A 19,184-nucleotide genomic window follows, 5' to 3' on the forward strand; every position below is an offset into this window, starting at 1 on the left:
TTTGCAATTTGGACAGTCTCTATATAGTAATGCCCCTATTGTTTACAGTATAACTAATTTATGGTGGTAACTGCTCTTGCAGTGAAATGTTTGCAGCATGGAAAAAGTATGGAAAGTATGATGGAAGTACACAGCTTTTTCAGTCATCCTGCACTTGCCAATAACTATTGCTGGATAACAAATCTTTCCCTAACCCAAGCTTCTCCAAGGACTTCTCTTTTCCCCAAAGAAAGCTCAGATGTGAACGACTGCTGTTACACAGGCAGTCTCTGAGTATTTAAAAGAGGTATGCACGCAGCCTAAGCAAGGCTGTCATCTGAGAAAATACAATACGCTTGGCTTTGTCTTTTCTTATGAAGGAATGTTAATGGTATGTTGGAGACAGTCATCGATACCTCCCCAAGGTAAGGCAGTTCTCGAGGATGAATGACTCTACAAGCCATGAATGACTCTTTCCAAGCCACATCATTAAAAACGTAATGATTATGGAGACCATATGTTTTTCTTGTTACAGAACCAGTCTTTAAATGCTGTCTTTTCCAATTGTAAACTGATCTTATAGGCAGGATGACAACTTTATGAAGAAAATAAAATAATCACAGAGTTACAGTCTTTTTTCTACATACATATTCTAGTGAAAGCCTTTTTTTTTTTTTTTTTTGAGGACATGGAGTTAGGTCAGTACTTTTGCCAATTTCATATGCTTCAGGAATAAAATACAGGTCCGTAAATTTTTCAAGTTTTGGCTAGTGGCTACCCAAAAAGCAAAGTAAGAGGGAATAAATTCCTCAATTGACTGTGAATAAAAATACATCTTAGCAGACAGAAAAATGTCACATAGCTTTCAAACATGCAGGACTATTTTAAGAGTAATAGCTGGCAAATACATTTCACTAAGCAATACGGAGAACTCCTTTACCAGTAGCAAAAGTGACATCCCATAAGCACAAATGAGCATCTTTTAAAGTGTCACAAAGCTCATCTCAATAAACTACACCACCAACAGCAACAAGCACATCCAGTAGGATTTCTCCCTTTTCCACAAACTAATATTTTTCAAGGCAAGACTTTAACCAGAGCTGATGCTGTGTCTGTTGCTTATTTTGTCTGAGGCAAGTATATTTTTTTGCTTCCAACGTACACATCTTGGTCCTCTGCAGCCAGGCACATGACAACGTACAGGGGCAGCAATTGAATTTCAGAATATTCATCCATTCAGCTTGGCACACATGGGATCCTTGAGAGTCTTACCAAGTTTTTGAAATCATCCCTTGCCTACTCCCTTTACCTGGGTAGGTCAACCTGGGAAACTTAAGTTTTAAGTTTTAGCTTAGCCACGATTTCTTCCACCACTCTGAATTCCCAGCCATTGAGTTGCCATCCAACTCAACTTGGTTGTTTCCAACTGCTGCCATCCGCAAGCAAAGCCTTTTCTTTCTCTACTTTTATTGGTGCTCGTGTGAGAAAGCAGTTTGCTCCACAGCTACACTTTGAGTTTCTTCAGCTCAATATACATCTGTAGGCAGGAGACTAGCTACAACTGAGCACTGGCTGCATAAGTAAGCTGCCTGGAGAGGAGCAGAATCTTGTCTTTTAATGACTCGCTTTGACTCTTAAGGAGCTAAGTCACTGGCTGAATGTCAAAGAAAACTGAAGTTTTAAGTAAGTGAGCTCCCTATGACTGTTTGCCCTCTGTTCTATTTGCTTTACTTGATTTTTTTTTCAGCAAACATCGTCATCTGCTCTTCAATACTATCATCACTTTGATAAATTCAGGAAATATCATATATATTTCTAGATCTCCAGAACACTATAAGAAAGACAAAGTCAATTTCAGTTCTAGTGTAAAAAAAAAATAAAAAAGCCCAAACTTGATGCTATAAACACAACAGGTGGAGCTGTTGGGTCAGAATAGCTGCTACAACTGGTCTTGTAAGGCTCCCCAGGTAAAAATATGTCATGAGTTTTCAGTGATAAGAAGGCCTTTACTATTTGAAATACATCACATAAAGCCAATGGACCTCTTCTAATGAATTAAATTTTATCAGATTAAAAAAAAAAAAAACAAAACCAACAACAACCAAAACACCACAAAAGCAGCAAAACCGATAGGATTACAAAGAGGATTACAACAGTTTTTAGGATCTGTTTCAAATGTAAAACTTTAAACTGCTGGATATCAGTGTGCAGCCAGTTCATGCAGGCCTTTTGCAGCACAGCTTATCAGACTGCAGATGTCTTAAGGACAATCAGTTACACAAGCTCTGATCCAAAACTGATGCACTTCTAATGAACAGTCGTATTTACCTTTACTTAGATAAGACACTGACATTAACCAAACTGAAATGGATTTAAATAGCTTGAAATACTTTACTTGACTTACTTGACAATAGCTTCACAAAATCCACATAAAATTGACCCTTTTTATTAAGCATGAAAATTTACACATAGCCCAAACTCAGATTCATGCGATTTCTTCTTAAAACAGAACATTCAAAGCCTTCTGTAGAAGAGTAAAGTTCTGTTTGTCTCAATTTCAAATATGAAAAATATTTATATTTTGCCAAAACACAAATTGACAGGGAGATTTGTCAATATATTCATGTTTATCCTAAGAAACATCAGCCTGGATTTTAAAGAACGAGTTTGGCTTCGTTAGATGGCAGCTTACAGAGCTGATGGAGTTATTCTGTAAATCTCCAGGTACTTCATGTAATCTCCTGCTTTGAAAGTAACCGCTCTGCAAATATTTACCACTCGTGGTGTACTGCACACTGTGGAATAGCTTGAGATTGACCAAGGGGTTGCTACTGCAAACAGAACAGCCAAGCTACTTAAAGTGTATTCAAGAAATTGCATTTTACACTACTACTATTTTTCTACTAATATTTCAATACCATCTTGGCTAAAAAAAAAGCTGGCGTGGTTTGCCACAATGATTTCTTTACTGATGCTTTACAATTCACATTATAAGCAGAGCCTCAAAGAGAAAGCATAGACTAAAACACATGATTTCTTTTGCAAGGGTTTGGCTAGGGCAGTGTTTTAAGAAGAATCTGGGCATAAATGGGACAGCATGACAAATTTGGCACGTACTTCTGAAAGGGTAGGATCCAGAGAGAATGGGGAAATACCCTCAGAAACTGTCAGAGCTTTTCCTCATTGTGCAGTCACTGGTCCATCCCAAAATGCTTTATGCTTTGTTGTGGTAGGGAGCAAACTAGACTTAGTGATGGCCCTCTGTGCTCCCGTGTTTTTCTGTCTGGCCTTAGTGGAAAGGAAAGTATGACAAATAAACATTTTTTTTCACAGCTAGAACCAGTCACACTTTCTCCCTTGAAAGCATACGTGAAAATAAGGCTGGGTAGTTCCACTGAATTCAACCAATGCAATGTTTCAATTTTTCCAGATCTTCAAAGACACTGAGCATCTAAAGGTGCACAGACATCCTAATATATCCTGCTTGGGAACCGCTGCATCTCCCTAACTTTGAGATAAATGGGATGGTCCTCAAGCCCTGGAAGCACATATGAGACATCTCCCATGCTCTGGTCCCAGGTGACTTACATGGACCCCCAACAGCTCCAAGGGACTCACCCAGCCGGATGGTCTGCAGGCCAGCATAGAACTGAATGGGGGCAGAGGCAGCAGGATCAGACCTCAAACGCTCATAAAACAGCTTCTCTTTCGTTGCTGTGTGGTTGCTAGTTTCACACACTGGCTTCTTAAAAAGGCTTACAAAATCCAAAAAGAGCCCTATGCGCTCTTCGGTATCGTTATCATAGAATCATTAAGGTTGGAAAAGACCACTACAATAACATAGTTCCTTTTAATGAAACTTGCTTACCTTTTGAGTCTGTAAACTTTTATTTGTTTTCACTAAAAAGCGAGTTATTTAGTTTGGCAGGATTTACATGCTCACAATTTTTTTTTTTTTTTTTTTTTGCTGAGAGGCACATTACACCAGCATGTTTTAAATCAAGAGCATCTCAAGCAGAAGGGTACAAGAACAGCATGCCTTAACACGGTTTTCAAACGTTTATTAAAACAACACAAACTTCTCTCATCCAAGCAGCGATGCTGCCTGCATGTCTGTAATCCAGTAGCCACATTACCCCAAGTTGAAGATTACATAGCAAGGAGTGTGAGAACCCAAACAATCCTCCCCCTCCTTCCCACCAGGCACTTCTGCTATTGTCCAGGAGCACGAATAGGTTTATTAATAGCTTAGCTAGCAAAAGTACAAAGGCTACACTGGAACAGACAAAACCTTCTGTCTGCTTTAGAAACACGCTCTGAGAAACCAGGCTCTGAATTTGGGACCTGAGACTGCAATCACCGCTAGGGCTCCTTCTTCTTGCTATAAAACTGGCATTCCTGGGATCTGACATCAGCCTTTTTGGCTGGCTCTGGGGTTCCAATTGCTTAGAGCCACCGATAAGCAAAGCCGCGAGGAGCACAGACCCTGCCAGAACAAGATCCCGGCAATCCCGAATGCAGATGGAAATCGCAGTTCGGAGTTACGCAGCAGAACAATGCTTTACACGAGTACAATACATGCCGTTACACAAGGTTAGGAGTTAACAGAGGGTTCGCCCCGAACGAGAGTACCAACGGGAGGAGCCTGCGCTCCTGCTGCACATGCGGGTGTCACGGCGAGCCGAGAGCCAACGCTGTAGGAGGAAAACGCTCCGTCCGTTGCACGCTACGATACGGCGCAACTTTTTAGACGTATCTCAACACAAACCTGCCGTTCACTCGGGAGGTCCTATACAATAAATACGCGTTTTCGGGGCGGCCGGGGGGGGCATCCTGGGCTGCATGCCGCGGGCTCAGGCCCGCAGATAGTCGTTCTTCAGGCGGCTGAGGCGGGCGCCGTGGCTGCGCACGGTGAGGGCCAGCAGGTCGTGCTTGTCCCGCAGCCCGCTGGAGATGGCACGGGTCTCGCGGAGCAGGGCGCGGGCGTGCAGCAGCAGCCCCAGGAAGCTGTCGCCCAAGCGGGCTTCCTCGCGGCCGCCCTGCTCCTGGCCCTGCCGGAATTTGCCCTCCAGCTCGCTCAGCGAGCGGTCCGAACTGGAGTAGGCGTCGCTGATCTGGGCGGACTCGCGGCGCAGGTAGGTGCTGTAGCTCTCCTCCCCGTCCAGGTCGTAAGAGATGCTCTTGCCGATGCCCTCCAGCACCCGACCCGCGTCCTCCACCTGCCGGCCCAGTACCGTCAGCTCCTCCCGCAGGCTCAGCCCTTCGCCCGCTGCCGCCGCGCCGCACCGCCGCTGCTCGCTCACCCTGAAGAGCAGCTGGCAGCGCTCGGGGTCGTCGTTCTCCTCGTAGTCCCCGTCGGGGACGAAGTAGTGGTGCAGGGTGCCGTTGGACATCTCGGGGTACAGCGGACCCTCGAAGTACCCGACGCACAGGCTGCACAGGCAGCCGAACCACAGCAGGCGCAGCGCCGGCATGCTGCGTGCAGCCTAGGGCCGGCCGGCGCCGCGCTGCCCCCGCCCCATGGGCGCCCCGCGGGGCCGCCCCAAACGCCGCTGCGGGCCGGGAGCCCGGCCGGAGCTCTGCGCTCGGCTCGCGCCGCGCCGCCCTTAAAAGCCGCGCCGAGAGCGGAGGTAGCGGCCCCGGCACCGCGCGGGACTGGCCGGCCTCCGGGCATCGCCCCGCCGGCGTGTCGGGCCGCCCCCCGCCTCCCGCCCGCCCTCCCTTCCTTCCTCCGGGCTGTTCTGCGAGACGACCTCAGCTGTGCGTGCCTTGGAAAAGAGCGGGTGCTGCGCGTCCCGCCGCGCTTTGTGAATTTCGAAGCGTTTCGTGGAACTTTTCCGCGTGCATCCAGGGTGCAGCTGGATTGCAGCAGGGTAGAACCTCGTGCGTAGCGAGTGAGGACACCGGGTCTCCTCACATCTCCTTTCGTGGAAGCAGTCACCGAACTGCAGAGATCGCACCAACCAACGCAGGCATACGGAGTTCAGATTCCCGCTGCTGTCCATGAAAGCTTTGCATGCAAAAATATGTACACCTCGTTATTAATAAACATTTATGCCTCTTAAATATAAATATTTCAACTATCATCCCGTGCTTTCCGCGTGCTGTATAAACTGGGATGGTTATGACTTACTTTATTGGGAAGTAGTTCCAAGCTCTCTAAACATGGCCCTGCCAAAATGTCTTAGCTCTTCTTGGTCTCATTTATGACTGTTTCATGCAGACTAGGAGAGCTTCACCCGGAATTAAGCAGGAGCTGAGATACTGAGCAGAAAATACCGGGCTTGGATCTCTCTGGACAGCAGACCTAAGAGAACCCTTTCTATCCCTGCTGAATGGCCTTATTGCTGTGGTCAGGTTGCAGGACTCTGGCTTTGTTTTGTCGAAACGGGTTGCTCTAACCTCTTACTCCAGGACTGCAGTTCTCAACTACTTTCTTCAAGCAGATCTAGAGAGGAGTGAGGCTTGAAACCCACTGTCATTTCCATGCAGCTGGCATTCGGCACTGCCTGCAGGTTCTGTTTGCCTGCCTACCAATGGGTTAAGTGGTGTGGGTTCCTGGGAGCACACTAGTGGGCTTAAGGACAGGAAAAGGCCCTTTAGGGTAGAACAGAGTGTACTGAAGAAAAGTCATAGGATCATAGAATGGCTTGTGTAGGTTAGGATGTAAAAGATGATCTAGTTCCAACCCCCCTGCCTTGGGGTTGTCCAGGGCCACATCAGATCAGGTTGTCCAGGGCCACATCTAACCTGGCCTTGAACACCTCCAGGAATGGGCCATCCACAACCTCTCAGGGTAGTCTGTGTCAGTGCCTCACCACCCTCACAGTAAAGAATTTCTTCCTAACATCTAATCTGAACCTCCCCTCCTTTCAGTTTAAAGCCACTCCCCTTTGTCTTACCACTATCAGACTATGTAAAAAGTTAGTCTGTCTCCTGCCTGTAAGCTTCCTTCACGTATTGGAAGACCACAGTGAGGTCTCCCTGGAGCCTGCTCTTTTCCAAGCTGAATAAGCCCAATTCTTTCAGTCTTTCCACATAGAAGAGTTGTTCCACCCTGTCAACCATCATCTCTGTGGCCCTCCTCTGGACTCACTCCAACAGCTCTGCATCCTTCTTGTACTGGGGGTTCCAGGCCCAGACACAGTATTCCAGATGGAACCTCACGAGGGCAGAACAGAGGACAGTCACTTCCCTTTCACTGCTGCCACCCCTCTGTTGATGCAGCCCAGAATACTGTTGGCTCATGTCCATCTTTTTGTCTATCAAGACCCCCAAGTGCTTCTCTGCAGGGCTGCTCTCAAGGAGTTCTTCTCTCAGTCTGTATTCACACCTGAGATTGGCTCAATCCAAGTGCAACACCTTCCACTTGGCCTTGTTGAACCTTGTTATGTTTCCATGTGCCCACTGAAGCGTGTTCAGGTCTCTCTGGATGGCGTCTGTCCCTTCTGTTGTGTCATCTGCACCACTCAGTTTGGTGTCAAATGCAAAGTTGCAGAGGGTGCAAGGCATAGCCTTAATGATAACCCATAACTATCACTGTCCCAAGTAGTGACTTGAGAGCTTTTACAGGACATTATACAACTGACAAACAGAGAAAGAAGAGCTAAAATGAAACCAATGAGTCAGCAACAAAAACCTAGCCCAGAGACAGCAGAGTGGGAGCTGAGTGATGTTCACTGCTCTGAACATCTGAACATCCTTTCATGCCCACAGGTCCAGTGAGGCCGTGTGCCCATACACCTGGAGGTGCACCGTGGCTGTGGAGTCTAAGCAGCTTCCTTTGCTCTGCTGAAGCCCAAGCCAGACCAGCTACCCAAACACAAACACTCCACATGTTTGGAAACATTTTAGATTTGTAATTAAGCTCAGAAAACGCTAATATAAATAGGTTGGATTAGGCTAAGCTTTTGTGCTTCAGTTTTCTATAAAAGGTCTAAGGCTTCTTCAGCTTGTTCAGCCTGAAGAAAAGTAGGCTGCGGGGTGACCTCATTGCAGCCTTTCAGTACCTAAAGGGAGCCTACAAACAGGAGGGGAATCAACTCTTTGAAGGGGTTGATAACTGTAGGACAAGGGGAAATGGTTTTAAGTTGTGGGAGAGAAGATTTAGGTTGGATGTCAGGGGGAAGTTCTTTGCTCTGAGAGTGGTGAGGTACTGGAACAGCTGCCCAGAGAGGCTGTGGATGCCCCGTCCATCCCTGGAGGTGTTCAAGGCCAGGTTGGATGGGGCCCTGGGCAGCCTGGGCTGGTATGAAATGAGGAGGTTGGTGGCCCTGCATGTGGCAGGGGGGTTGGAGATTCAAGATCCTTGAGGTCCCTTCCAACCCTGGCCATTCTGTGATTCTGTGATTCTGTGATTCTTCAGCTGAGCTTGCTTGGCATTTGTCCTCAGACCATGTTTGCCAACAGAGGCTCTTTCAAATAACTTTATTCCCAGAATGCTCTTGTTTCACCCAATATTTTACTTGGTTCCCCACTCCGTGCCATCCACAGCACTGTATCTGCACAGGTTTCCTGATGGCTGCCAGCTGACTGGTTTGGCTGGCACTGCGTTGTGGTGGGCTCCCCTCTTGACATCTCTTCATGGAAGGACCACACTGTAAATCTCTCAGCTCAGCTTTGTCAGCACAGTTCTACTCCCCAGTGCCCTGCTAGATGAAAACTTCAGCCTTAGCAAATTCTTTTACTCTCTCTCCTCATATATTAAGAGACCAAGAAGTTCTGCTGCTCCCTGCCATTACTGTTTGCAATCCAACATGAATTATCCATGTTTATTTAAATTTTTTACCCAACTAATCTTGCCTTAAGTAACCCACGTGGAATGTCTCTGCTGCTGGAAGATGGCTGCAGTTTGAGATCTGCAGCTCTAGTGAACCAGTGGGCAAAGCTTTGGGAAGAGTTGGGGCTTGCTGAAGGATGTGTGAGAGCCTGATTTAAGGCAATACCTATATGGGTCAGTATTACAACGTGACAGAATCCTGAATTTTTACTGAGAACATAGGTAATCATCAAGCAAAGGAAAAGATACAGGCTTAAGCTGACAGAGCAATACTTTGTAAAAGTGGCCATCATCTCTCCAAAATCACCTTTAAGAATCAATTCTCTTTACACTGAGACAATCTGATACGAATTCTTTCAATTTGTTCATAAAACATTGTGCATACAAGTGAAAATCAGATATTTTTTTTTTTTTGAAAGGTACTGAAAGGCACATTTACCTTTATGTAAGAAGACAGGAGCTGAAGCGCCAGATATTTTCATCACAGCCAACGTCAGCAGCAGCACTACAGCAGTGTCTGAAACAACAGCATACAAATCAGAGGCAGTGCAGAGCTCTTAAAAGTAGTTGTAAGTATTATCTGTGAGGCACAGAAGGCAGCGAAACGGGAGGAGGAGAGAAGGGTTCTTTTACTGGAATACAGGAGAGGGCAGTTTTATGCTGAATGGCACGCCTTCTACTAGGAGCCCTTATGGCTGGTTCTATGAGGTCAGAGATTTGGTGAGTTTTTGGGATGCAGCCAGGAAACAGCTGTTCCTTGTGGCATGCTCCCTTGAAGGCATTTATGGCGATGCTGGCATTGTCAACAGTCCCACTGACTGCAGGGCGACAGCACTTTACCCAATGTGTCTGCTTAAGAATATAAAAATTGCTTTTGCATAAAATCACAGAATTGCAGAATCACAGAAACACCAAGGTTGGAAAAGACCTATAAGATCATCCAGTCCAACCATCCACCCATCACCAATAGTTCTCACTAAACCACGTCCCTCAACACAACATCCAACCGTTCCTTGAACACCTCCAGGGTCGGTGACTCCACCACCTCCCTGGGCAGCCTATTCCAGTGCCTGACCACTTTTTCAGAAAAGTAGTAAATGAAGAAAAAACATTGGAAATACAAATAAAGAAGGATATTGACACTGTCTTTTTACAAATACTTGGCACGGTGCACTCTGCACTGGTAAAGCCATTGTTTTTCCACTGAGCAGCATTAGGTTTATAATAATGCAAAGAACAGCAGCATTGATTCTGCTTAAAAAGTTTTCCCATTAATGCAACAGCACCAAAATCAGGCTCCAGAAATTGCCAATGAATTGAAGGCAGATTTGTAGCGCTGTGCTCAGCGCTGGGTGATGCCTGCATAATCTTTTTCTTCAAGCAATGCTTTATCATTGATTTTCAACTTGCTATTTCTGTTACAGATCACAGTAAACTTTGCAGCATCAGAATGTTTTGGATGTAAGTAGTCAGTAATTTAGAGAACAGGTATACGTTATATGGTCCTAAAGGCCCCACAGGCTTTAGGGTATAAATGCCGTTTGCTGACTACTGCCTTCTGTTTTCCTACTGTGAACAGTATATATACAGCTTTGTATAAAAGATACCTTGTTTAAATGTGAGACTAACAAGTATGTGAGTGTAATGTCTAATTGTAGGGTGTAGTACCAAGTGCTCAAATGGCATCAAGTTAGGTGTCAATATTAGCTTATGTATTTATCCCCCACTACTCATGTCCTTTGTCAGTTACCACTAGTGTTCTTGCATATTCTAAGCATCACCTATATAAAGCTCTTTTTTTTTTTTTTTTAAATTTACCCCAAAGCTACTGTAAAAATATTATTAGGACTAATGATAATTTTTCAGGATGGAACCTGCAAATCATGTCTGGAGAACGTTTGGATGAATAAGATACCAATAGGAATACTGGGAAAACTGATTCTAGGAGCTGTAGATTTCTGTCAAAGTTACACAAGGCTTTGTACTTAGATATTTTATCTGCATTTAAGCACATGAAACAATATTATTCTGACACAATATTTTTAATAGTTTTCAGTGGTCTGGAAATATCCAGCTGTTACAAAACTAAGTAGTAATTGTTTTTAGCATGAATAATGCCCTAGTCAGAGTTTACCAAATTGTGTTCAGTACATCTGCTTTTCTCAAGTGAAAGGTATATAATTTTGTTTGATTTATTAGTAGTTGGCTGGTTTATAAATACACGCTAACTTTACTAGTTACTTACAAGAGGAGATGTTGAAAATATTGCCAGACCAAGTGAATGCCTGACAACTTAAACATGACTAAAAATATTGGTTCTTACCACTTGGCTGTGCAACAGTTAAAGCAGTCATCACTATTTCATTCTGCTCTTGAAGGTCTATCATTAACAGTTGAGGGATATGAGCAGGGGATACATGTCAGAATAATGCCAGTTTTTCATAGGAATATTAGGAACATCAGAGTATGACTAGAAAATCTGCAGAAAAGATTAGATTTGTAGCATGTAACTTTTATAAAACACTTCATTCACTATAAATTTGGAATCCAACACAAACTAAGCATGAATATGCTGAAGCATAAGCTGTGCTGAACATCCCACTACTAGCATGCGACTATACTGAAATCTTAAGAAGTAAACTTAATTCCAAGCTGGGGAGCTGAACAGGAGATTTCTCACATACGACCATGTAAAGAAAACAGCTCTTTTGCCAACTTAAAAACTGATAAATTTTGATAACCTGTAGATTCTAGGCTGCTCAGGGAGTAGGTCACCATCCTTGGAAGTGATCAAGAACCGTGGCAGTGTGCCACTGAGAGACATGGTCATTGGGAATGGGTTGTGGTTGGGCTTGGTGATCTTAGTGGTGTTTTCCAACCATTATGATTCTATGGTATTTCAGGGTCAAACCATAGTTATGAGTGGGTACATAGTCCTTTGAGCCCTACTTGGATAAGCAATAAATTGAGTTAAAAAACACAAGTATTTATGAGGAGAGTTTGGTTTGAGGCTGAATGTGAATACAGCAAATAAAAAGGGTCTGCCAGGCTGCTTGTCTCGAAAGAATATGCAATCAATACTGAATCTGCCTCAGCTTCAGCCAGTAATAAAATGAGTTCAACGTTGGCAGAAAAAAATGCAGAGAAAAACATTTTACACATCCTGTCTCTATAGCATATAAATATACTTTGGTTAAAGAGGAGAACTGTGGATGTATTGGGGTTAGTTTTGGGGAGTGCTGCATCTGGATGCCTCGTGGGAAAGGGAAGGGATTAAAAGAGAAATGGAATCAAAATCTATTGGTATCATACTAGTGCAATTTCCTTCTGCTGTTGAAAAACTCCAAACCCCAAAAGGGATATCTCTGCTATTGCTTCAGTAAGGTTCCTGAAGTGGAAATAATAACACTTCCTCAGTGGAAATGAAAACACTTTGGAAGCATCACTGTTGGCCAGAACATGGAGAAGTTTTCCCAGTACTGTAAATGTGGTTTGTTACTGAGTCAGCATGTTAAAACGTTGATTTGGTTTTCATTGCTTTCCGTGTTACTTTTTATGCTATATGTGAAAGTGAAAAGGCTGTATGTGTATTGTATATCCTTTGCAAATGTTATGGAAACATAGTTCACTCGTTAGTCTTGATAATATATTCCTGTTTCTAACCTGTCAGGAAAAAAAATTAAGTGCTTTTTAGGATTTAAAGAAATACTTCTTCCTTTTCTCTCTCTCACAAATAGAAAAAACACAAAACCTGCAATGTTCTGCTCCAGCAGGCTTGGAAAAGAATTTGAATAAAAGCTTTGGAAGAAATCTGACAGAGTCTGGTGGGGAAATGCTGATGTAGTTTCAAATGAGATAAATCCATTGATACAGTTGCTGAGGATTTGCAGTCCTGTGATCACTCATTTGATCTGGGATCTCAAAACATCTAAGCTTCCAGAAAGCTGAATTTTCACCAGTCCTGATTTCTAGGTCAGTTTCCTGACAATTTGAGCAGATTTTACACTACGTAATTCCAAGTTCTGCCACCTTCAGGAGGGTGGCATTTTCTGATTCACGCACACAACCTCATCAAGATTGGGCTTAATTCCTGAAAAAATGGACAAAGTTGATACTGATCATCAAGTCATCGAGCTTCCTCTTCTCACCATTGCTTTAAAGTCCATGGTGGTGAGTTTAGAGCTTGAGCCTACATGTTCAACTTAACCAACCACATGGAACCCACGAGAGTTTAATCTTTTCATGTCCTGCTGCAGATCAAACAGAAACATTTATGGTAGTAGCTTTTCTTCAAATATACCCGAGAGATGGGAAAAGATGAACAAATGTAGCATCCGACTGATATAATCTCCTCTCCCATGCCCTTCCCAATGTGGCAAATAAAGGACAAAATGAAACAATGCTTCCATAGTAAAGTTCACTCGTATTCCCAGACCTGGTTTTAAGAAGTTGGAAAATGTCCATATTTTATCCTAGCACATTTGTGCAGATTTTTATTTAGGTGTTTTTAACAGTGCATTAAATTTAAAACTAGACTTACTTTGTATTTGAGCAGCCTAAAACCAAACATATGGTTTCAATTGAAATATACCAAAATCTCCTTGTTAAAAAAAAAAGAAAGAAAAAAGAAAGAAAAAAGAAAGAAAAAATCATTCCCTTTAACAAACATCCTTATAAAATTCTACTTGAAGAAGCAGGTGAAGGGATACTATTTACGGCCAGCTCTGTATTTATTTTTGTGCAGTCATGGTTGACTGTTCCACAGGTTTTTAATGACTTAGTGCACACAGAGCACTCATTCAGCAATCCTAACACTGCCTTATTCTCCCTATGCCTGAGGTCTGTGCAGAATATTGATAGGGAATTTGTACCTCCTCCTACAATTTATGACTTTTATGTAGAACAGCATGGCTTTAGGACTTGGCATTTGAGATGACTTGTGGCCTTATGAGCCTTTCTGCACAGGAGACAAAGAGGCACCCTGATAAATCTTACCCCAGCACTGTTGTTTGCTGAGACCCACCTCAAAGCAAAACGCACAGCTCTGCAGGAATGCTGTGCACCTACTTCCAGGTTTATGGTCAAGAAGAAAGATATGTGATTAGTTTTAATGGAAAGAAGCTGGATGGAATAAAGTTTGTGGGTTCACTAAGGTTTACGAAATATTACGTCTCTTGCAGCCCGGTTGCCTCAGATGAGAAAATCTTGTCTCTGCTGCAGGCGTGCAGACTGAACACCACATTTAGTCTCACAAATTGGTCCTTTCTGGTGGTGTAGCCCCATTGAATTAATGGAATGGAAGTTAGTGCTTTACAGTGGGCAGATTTGGAGGTGTTTAAAAAGCTTTGTGGACTTTTAAGGAGTTTCGACCAAATCAAACCAATTGCTGGGACAACTGTTTGAATTGATAATTTAGAGGGTAACACTGGAGACTGAGAACTGCTTGGAAAGTGGGGCAGGAAAACCCATCCTCTACAAGAGTAACTCACGTGCCAGACACCTCTGCAGGTCAAATGGCTGCAATGTGCTCTGGGCTAGCAGCTTTTGGGGCAGAAGGAGCGTGTCTGAAACACAGGTTGCCTCTCTTACCCCTCCATGACTAATGAAAAGAAGAATCTGCAGAATTAGGTGCTGCAGATGGCAGCACAATGGCTGGCCAGAGAGGAATAGCAGGAGTGTGTGGCCTCTTAGAATCACAGAATCATTAAGGTTGGAAAAGACCTCTAAGATAAGACCTCAATAGTATACCTCTTGCACCATGTTTTCCCCAAACCAGGCACATTCAGAGGCACACATACTACTTAGAGGCAATGCACATTCCCCTTTCTGGCTCCCCCTTGCCTGTTATGTTATGTTATACTAGCCATAACACCCCAACTATGTTCTGGCCCCTGCCACTATATCTTAAATTTTGGTGGAAGGTGGGATTTCACCCTTGGTTTCAAAACTTCTAAATCACTAATTCTCTGCTTTGCCTTCTTAAAATATGTTTTGCAGCTTATGCTCCTGCAGTAGCACAGCTCTGCACTTAACACACTCCCTTTTTGTAGAAAGTCTGCACCTAAGAAAATGGCAAGGGAAGGACAACCATGTTTTTTTAACCTCTTGGAATATGAAGTTGATGAAGGGGTAGCTCACTACAAGTAAAAATGCTTGGAATAGCAGCAAAGATTTCTTTGAGTAATTAAACCATGTAGGTTCTACCATTTTTAGGTTGTATCTAAGACCACCAGTTCTGTGGAAGTCATTTAAATCATACTAATTGCACTTCAGAAAGTCTGTCTTATTTCATTTGTCAGCATTATTTCCCTTCTTTTTTTTTCTGAAAGGGATCATTATAAAAAATGTGAGCATACCTCCAAGCTTGGTATCTGGACATTTGCTGCCATTTCTTTTACTACACAGACAAAAAAAAAAAGGACAAAGAGTCCAAAGCTGCCTCAGCATGAATGGTGAAAATGACCTCGGTAATTAAAGAACTCAGAAAGGACTATGGAGGACTGTATTTTCTAAAAATATTTTCTCTGCCTCTTGCTGAAGGTGATGAGAACTTTACCTGCATCTTCAATAGGACAGAGTCAAAAATGAATCCTGGAAATATTTTGCTCTAGGATAACTAGTCTGACTGTTAAAGACAGACATAAGAACTCTTAAAGACAGACATAAGAACTCTTAAAGACAGACATAAGAAATGCACTGGGCATCAAAACACAGCCCAGAACGTCCAGTCTGTCTGTCACACGTGGTCCCTAGCAGGTGAGGCACATTGCTGAAACCCTGCTCAGCATGAAGCTATTGCCAGTACACATGTAAATAAGGTTTGCTGCTAGTAGAGAACACTGAGAAATAATAGGAAATAGTAAGTGTGGTGAGGCACTGGCACGGGTTCCCTATAGAGTTGGTGGATGCCCCATCCCTGGTGACACTCAAGGTCAGGCTGGAAAGGGCTCTGAGCACCCTGAGCTGTAGGTGTCCCTGGTAATCTCAGGGAAGTCAGACTAGATGACCTTTAAGAGCCCCTCCTAACTCAAACAATTCTATGATTCTATGAAATAAGCAGAGTGGTAATTCTTTTCCCTTCCCCCTTTCCTTTTATCTAAGGTAAAATAGTGGCTCTCAGTCAAGAGTGGGATGAGATTCGCTATTTTTACAGTCTTTTATTTTATTCTCAGAATTGCTAGGTCTTGTTCTCCCTGAACAACAGTGAATATGCAGATGTTGCTCCAGAATGGAAATCCACTCGCTTGCTTTCCTCAAATTACTGTCTTGTAATTCTCCTTAATCACAAGCTTTGCTCTGAAACAGCAAAGCATATGCCTGTAGGCAGAGAAAGGATCTCAGTTTTATGGATCTCATAGTTGAGGTGTAACTGCATATCAGCGACATGATTCCTCTAGGATATGAATTAACAAAGATCTAATCATCCTGTCCCTGCTGTATTGTTCTTGGACACACGTTCTTCCTAGACAGCAGTAGGAAGCTGTCTTGAAGTTGCTTTTATAGTCTGTAAACGGGGTGGGTCTCTCTGTGATCCCGACTGCTGTCCGAAATGAAATGTCTCATTGCATTTGGAAAAGATGGACACGGTGCTATGAACTCAGTGATTACTGAGAACTGGGAGGTGCCAGGAGAGAAGCACATCAGCTGAAAGAAAAAAAAAATACTGCCATCAAGAGTTCAGTGAGACGTGCCCTTCTGCCTAATTGCCCGCTGGAGGCAGAAATCCCAGTCCTTGTGTTATCAGAACGATAACCTTGGAGGCTGAGTGCCATTAGCTGATAAGTGAGAGATTGAGGCTCTGTGCTGGGGAAATGTTTGGGATTACCACGAGCCGTCAAAATGTCCCGGGCTGCAATATAGAGGCATAGCTTCCAGCCATGCTTTATCAGTGCGCTGATAACAGCTGTTTGTCGCTGTTTTTGTAGCATATTGCAGGTCAAGATAAACATCCAAGTGTTTGCCTAGCTTCACCCATGACGCTGCAGATTGCAGACGGTTCTGTAGTGCTGCAAGCAAACAGTGAGCCAGCTGCCTTACAGCTCCTGCAGCTGCACCAGCCCCCAGCCAGGCTTACACAAATACAACCAGAAATGCCTTTGCGAGGTTATGTCCCGATATGGAGCAACATAAAGCACAACCTAGCCTGGAATTGCTTAAAGCATCCTCTGGAAACACCCTGTGGGGATGATAGCAAGGGCAAGGTTACGCACTTTATCTTCCATCTGTTCGTTGTTTTAATCACGGCCGCTATGGGAGGAAAAAACAGAGCAGTGTGTGATGGAGCATGGGAACTTTAGCCTAGATGGAGATTTCCTTTAGCAGGGAACTAAGAGCAGTGATGAGGTGATAAAAGCCCAGGCTGCCTGTATGGAGAGCACACGCTGAGGGCACACTAGGGAAATCAGTCTAGTACATTTATAGCATTTACAGAAGGCTTCCACGGAACCCAGTGGAAAATTAAATTGCTACGTAACTCACTGGGCCAGCACCATGCCACTGAAAACCTGGAACCCCCAAAACGTTTTCAGCCCAAACCTCAGAGCTTTTGACTTGTAAGCTCTTTAAAACCAAATACCTGAGAGGAACAAAGCAATTGTTAACAACAGCTCCGGCAGTTGGAATGGCAAAACTGTCTCTCATGGTGCTTCAGACCGGCTCTGGGAAAGGGCTGGGACTGCTTCTAAAAAGAGGCACATGTGCTTTTTCCAACACACTGCAGAAGAGGCTGGGCGCTGTTATTTCCCTAGTACTTTCCACTTGTGTGTAGGAAAAATGAGATTCACCAACCATTAGAAATATAATAACATAAGAGGTGCACTGAAGTACACTGAAGTGCTGGGCATGTGAAATGCAAGCAACAGGCAGACATTCCATCAGGCTGTTGGTTAAAATTCTTACTATCTCCAGATGCCATTTCTTATTTACTTTTCACAGCAAACTCTCTTGTGAATAACTCCCTGCAGCAGTAAGTTCTGGACAAACAGAAAATTGCAGTCTCTGCCCAGAGGAACACATACAGTAAATCACTAGATCTAACAGAACTCCTTTATAAATAGTCTTTGGAAATCTTCACTTCTTTTCAAGCCTAAGAAATATAAAGACTTCTTATGTCTATTTTTTTTTTTTAATTTTTAATTTTCATTATTTAAAAACTCCTAATTTCTTCATCTTTCTTTATCTGCAGTGGTTTAGCCTAAAATATTACATTTCCTTAAACAATTCTTTCTTACAGCTCTTGCCTCTGACCAATGCTTTGAATGACTATACTGTGGCTTCACACCCATGCAACCAGGAAATAGAGCTGTGGAGCTCTGGTTGCATAATATAATTCATTATAGACTCTCAGACAGGGATTTTCTGCAGCAGTCTCTCTATTTTTCTTGCAGCTACTATCATATTAGCCCAATTCTAGGTAGCTTTCAACAATTTCACAGTGCTCCTGCATAACTAGAAGGGATAAACTGAAGGAGTAAAGAATATTTGTCATCTTCTTCTTATCAAGAAAATAAAACCTGGCCAACAAAATCCTATGTCAAAAGCATCAGTGAGGCAGGGCAGAGCTTCAGGAGACATCCAGCACAAAAATCAATGAAAAATACCAGGTTGAGATAATATCGTTCTTCTCATAGCAGTGAGAAATGCTCGTGTTCAGTTTTCCCAGCTGTGGCAGCTTTGCCAGTCTGGGATTACAAAGCATTTTTGCTTTTAAGGGGTTTGAACTCAGTTTGCCCTGAAATGTGGTATGCATTGTTTGGCGTGCTTGGAGCAGGGCTCCAAGCTCCCGAATTTCAGACTTCTGACTAAAAGAGACTTCAGAGATATATGTCTCCAAACTCTTCTTTATTTATCTATTTTTTCTTAAAGCCTGAAAAATTACAGCAATTTTGGTTTGTGCAGACTCTGCCCTCTTCAGGCCCCCAAACAACAGCCCCATGTTCCACACAGCCCTCACTCCTGGGGCTGAGGCTGATGTTCACAAAACAGCTGTGTGGCTCTGAGAGCACCAAACCAGCATTACATAGTACATAGCTGGGGACACGGGAGTCAAAACCCTTTCCAGTTCATCCCTTCACCTCTGAATTCCTGCCATCTCTATGGGGTATTACCTAAAATTACCTCTTTGCACAGAAAATTCTTTTCTTGGTAATTTTTTTTTTTTTGCTTTGATGTGCCAAGACGTGCAATAAGATGTGTCTTTTTACCAACAAGGCCAAGCTATGACCACTTTGCAATTGCTGCCTTATTTTGCAGGAAACATTCGGCCTGTTTGCATCTGTATGGAAAGAGTATTTCAAGGGAAAGAGAAAAAGAACAGCAAACTGGGAAAATGCCTTCTCTGTCAGCACTACAATATTAATAGTGCTTGCTGTTTCACTCAGTAATAAATAACAAGCCATTCCTTCCTTAAAAAAAAAAAAAAAAAAGA

The 19,184-nt window shown here is 43.4% G+C and overlaps 1 protein-coding gene and 1 long non-coding RNA gene across 2 annotated transcripts in view; both read right to left on the bottom strand.

Moving 5' to 3' along the window:
• Positions 1-4,023: 4,023 nt before the first annotated feature.
• On the bottom strand, positions 4,024-5,555 carry FIBIN (fin bud initiation factor homolog). Its single transcript, XM_031607330.2, has one exon. It carries the CDS (start codon positions 5,451-5,453, stop codon positions 4,833-4,835), a length of 621 nt encoding a protein of 206 aa, XP_031463190.1. The 5' UTR covers positions 5,454-5,555; the 3' UTR covers positions 4,024-4,832.
• A 3,644-nt stretch (positions 5,556-9,199) lies between these two features.
• The window catches only part of LOC149917658 (uncharacterized), an 84,367-nt gene continuing 74,382 nt past the window's right edge, over positions 9,200-19,184 (bottom strand). The window contains exon 3 of the long non-coding RNA XR_016467221.1: positions 9,200-9,275. This is a non-coding gene — a long non-coding RNA (uncharacterized LOC149917658). The remainder of the gene's footprint in view (positions 9,276-19,184) is intronic.

Source organism: Phasianus colchicus, chromosome 5 (assembly GCF_987193195.1).
Source record: "Phasianus colchicus chromosome 5, bPhaCol1.hap1.1, whole genome shotgun sequence".
In the NCBI taxonomy this organism is placed as follows: domain Eukaryota; kingdom Metazoa; phylum Chordata; class Aves; order Galliformes; family Phasianidae; genus Phasianus; species Phasianus colchicus.

Coding starts and splice junctions, on each gene's coding strand:
- FIBIN (XM_031607330.2), bottom strand. CDS start 5,453: ATGCCGGCGCTGCGCCTGCTGTGGTTCGGCTGCCTGTGCAGCCTGTGC.